The sequence below is a fragment of the Asterias rubens genome, chromosome 5 (assembly GCF_902459465.1).
Source record: "Asterias rubens chromosome 5, eAstRub1.3, whole genome shotgun sequence".
Classification (NCBI taxonomy): Eukaryota; Metazoa; Echinodermata; class Asteroidea; order Forcipulatida; family Asteriidae; genus Asterias; species Asterias rubens.
In genome coordinates this window covers 21580047-21583944 of record NC_047066.1, presented here as the reverse complement: position 1 = coordinate 21583944, position 3898 = coordinate 21580047, and the positions used below count along the sequence as shown (strand labels likewise).

Below are 3898 nucleotides of genomic sequence, written 5' to 3'. Positions count from 1 at the left end.
GTCGGTTGCTTTCTCGGCCCCGATGATTTTGATTGCGCTTATAGAAAGCATGGCCATTGTCCAGACAACTTGCTGGTTGTTTTCTGACATGTTATTCGGCTCATGTATATAAAAGGAATAGTAAATATGTGGGGGGGGGGGGGGTAATGGGTGAGTTATGCATTATCACTTTTTTGGTGAACGAATCCTTCAAAAAGACACATAACGGTATATTTTGATATTTACATTGCCATATCGTACTGGAAACTCATTGTCTTGGTATCCTAAGCTAGACCATACCACACGTCCGAGAGGGGTGTCAATCAACAGTGATTTGGTCAACAGGGGCAGGACGAAACTCTTGTCAGCCTATTTTGTGTACAACATCGGTCTGTCATTGTCAATATGAAAAAAATAGTTTACTTAATTAAATAGCACTTTGGGAAGGAAGTGCGTTCTGCTCTACCCTCCAGGTTTCTTGTGGATGATACCCTTGCCTCCAGATTACAAATTGTAAAGGGGGTTACCCAGCCCAGTTTCAGCCCCCTGAGTAGATGGCAACGTGCCCCTGGTGACAGTTAACTTGGGTCGGTAAAGTCAATTGTTGCATCCCTTACCTTAAAGTGGCAATCTGGCTTAAAGATGTAAGGCGATATCCCATAATAACAAATATATAAAAAATATCTCTATAATGAGAATACCATTCGAACATGGCTAATCAAGAAATAAAATAAAATAATGTGCCACAGGTTTTGTTTTCTTCAATCTGTCTTCAAAACCTTTTACAATGTGAGACTTTGAAATGGGATAACAGTCTTCCCAATCACCGGGCCCATCCGTTGTTCTCCATCGACGAGAACAGGAAAAGGAACAGCGTGTAGGGCTCCCGCTATCGTCTCAAAGTCCTCCCATCAGATGAAGAATCTGAAGGTTTGACTCTCAAAACAAGCCGGCTAATGTGATGGTATGCTTCTCTGCGTCAACTGTCTTTACTTAAACCATCGAGAGAGGACCATGACCTGCATATTGAAACCCATCAGCTTTGGGTACCTCCACAATTAACAACTTGGTCACGATCCAATCGCATCAACTCAGCGGCATACAACACAAGTGTGTCGGCCTCATGTGCGAGGCGGAACCTTGTACTTGTGCGACGAGTTTAATTCAACAAATTGTTATGGTATTTCTGCAGCCACTGCCGCTGCGTGTTGGGATATCCGGACGCACGACGCATCAGAACTGTGCCAGGTTATAAGTGTATGGATAGGTCCTTGCTCTATACACTACCTTTTCACCGCCGGACGAAGTGCTTGTTATTGCAGCCGTGTGTTTAATACTGTTAAAACACGTGAACTAAACATCCTTTTTTGAAACTTATTGACTGTATACTGAGTATACATGTACATGTACTTGGTTTTCAACAACGAATAACATTGTGAGAAACTCAGTAGTATTTCTTGATCTTCATCGGAAGTATTTCTGGATCTTCAGTAAAAGTATTTCTGGGTCATCAGTAGAAGTATTTCTGGATCTTTAGTAGAAGTATTTCTGGATCTTCAGTAGAAGTATTTCTGGATCTTCAGTAGAAGTATTTCTGGAGCTTCAGTATTTCTTCATCTCCAGTACAGTTATACATCTCAAAATGGTGGTTGACACGAGTCATTTGAACTGCTCCGATCTTGACCAACTCAACCTCACTGATGTTGCCAGGGCATCCACGTATCTCATCAGCCCTGGGGCTCGAACGCTGGCCCTGGCTGTCCAGCTCACTGCCTTTGCAATTGGTGTACCGGGTAACTTATCTTTCTTGGTGTCCGTGGCAAGGGTGCCATACATGAGAACCATTACCAACTACTTCTTGGTCAGTTTATCCATTGCTGATTTGACTTTCCTGTTGTTCACCGTCACATCGTATCTCTTGTACCTCACTGCACCAGTGCGTAGTCACATCCACTCACTGGTGAACCTGAGCTGTCCTGTTTCATTCTCCATACCGTTTCTAACCTATTTCGCCTCCGTTGGAACCATATGGCTGGTTTCTGCAGAGCGGTACTCTGCCATTTGCCGGCCCCTCAAGCACATAGCAGCGCACACCAAGAAAAGAGCTGTCAAACTAATCCTAGCGACATGGGCGGTGAGCTGCGGCCTGAGCGCCCTTGCCGTGTTGCAGTACGTCTCGCCGGACAAGTTCTGCGTGACATGGCCGGACAGCGACGACGATAAATTCTCCGGCCTACCAGATATCATCGGCTTCTGCCTCCCGCTAGCTCCATGGGCTATCGTGGTGGGGAACCTGACCGCTTCATTGCCGTTTCTTGTTGCACTCATATCCAATATGATTATGTACATCCAGATCATACGGACACTTAGTACACGTCCCGTTACCACACCGAATTCCTCCCCCGAGGATGGAAAGCAAGGGATGTCTGCTAAGGCCCGGGTGGTTCGCAACCAGGTCGCCCGCATGCTCATCATCAACGGATCAGTGTTTTTCTTCTGCCAGCTCCCATATGCTGTTATCAATCTTATCTACGTTGGCAGCTATGTTCGAGGTTTGACGTTTCTGCAGATCAACGAACTGCAGAATAGTTTGCGCATTTTCAGTCACAGTCTCCTGTTTATCAATTCGGCGATCAATCCCATCATTTACTACGCGATATGTCCGTCTTACCGCCGAGCAGTCCGTATTGCTCTCACTAGCAACACACACAGTACAGAGGTGTCTTAAACTATGCAAACACTTCAAAACACTTCAAATCATTTTCAAGTGAGTTCAACCACTGACTTGTGTCCTTCCACCATTGACCAGAGACCATCCAACTGCATTTGTCTATATGGTCGAACTGTGCAAAGAATTTCCTAAACTGTATACGTCTATTCAGCACTCTCATCTCTATTATTGTAGGCTTGTTAAAGACACTGGACACTATTGGTATTTGTCAAGACCAGTCTTCTCGCTTGGTGTGTCTCACCACATGCATAAAATAATAAATCTGTGGCAATTTGAGCTCTATTGATCATCGAAGTTGCGAGACAACTATGAAAAAACACCCTGTCACACAAGTAAGGTTTAAAGCTAATAATTATTTTGAGTAAATAACCAAAAGTGTCCACTGCCTTTGAGAGGTAACTTGCCCACAGTCAAACCGATCTTATTATAACCATAGTCGACCGTATTGATGGAATTAAAACGTCAGGTTTTAATATTTTGTCATTCAGTGAGTTCAACATTTATTCTGGTACCAAACCTGTTCTCAAGTTTAAGATTAACAAGTCTCTGAAATGTACATTCAAAACTACTGTACTAAACAAAGGTGTTCATTTTGGTTTACCCATACACACCGATGTGTGTCAGCACTGTATACTCAGTACGTTCCCGAGTTCTGTGAACAAATTACAGGCACTATACTAGGGTGGGATTCGAACCCACCTTTGCACGTGGAGCAGTGTCTTACCAACATGAAGGTACTTTGAAATAACTGTCTTGTTGTCTTTTCGGATTTGTAAAAATATTGGCGAATGCGATTACGAGACCATTGTAGGCAATAGTACAGCACTTTTATTGTTCACCTTTGCTAAAATTTCTTTGTATAGAAATCGAAATAAGCCATATTTAAACATTAACTGTAAAAAAAAATGTACATTTGTTTTGATGTTTGTATTAAAATTCACTGAAATATTTCGTGTTTAGAGTCATGGTTGGTCACCGTGAAACATGAAACCGTAATTTCCTGATCGCAAACATCACTAACGCTGCGGGTTGTAACAGTGCAGATGTGTATTCAATAAATACTATATAGATCTATACCCAGCGGAGAAAATGTACATATTTTACATATCTTTAAATTGTATTTGCATGCTTACTTGTTGTGTGTATATAAAGCACTGTTGTAAACTATTTCATGGTACTTTAATGTTA

The 3898-nt window shown here is 42.5% G+C and overlaps 1 protein-coding gene across 1 annotated transcript; it reads left to right on the top strand.

Annotated features, from left to right (window-relative positions):
• The first annotated feature begins 804 nt into the window (after window positions 1-804).
• On the top strand, window positions 805-2931 carry LOC117290673 (orexin receptor type 2-like). Its single transcript, XM_033772193.1, has one exon. It carries the CDS (start codon window positions 1622-1624, stop codon window positions 2705-2707), a length of 1086 nt encoding a protein of 361 aa, XP_033628084.1. The 5' UTR covers window positions 805-1621; the 3' UTR covers window positions 2708-2931.
• The last annotated feature ends 967 nt before the right edge of the window (window positions 2932-3898 follow it).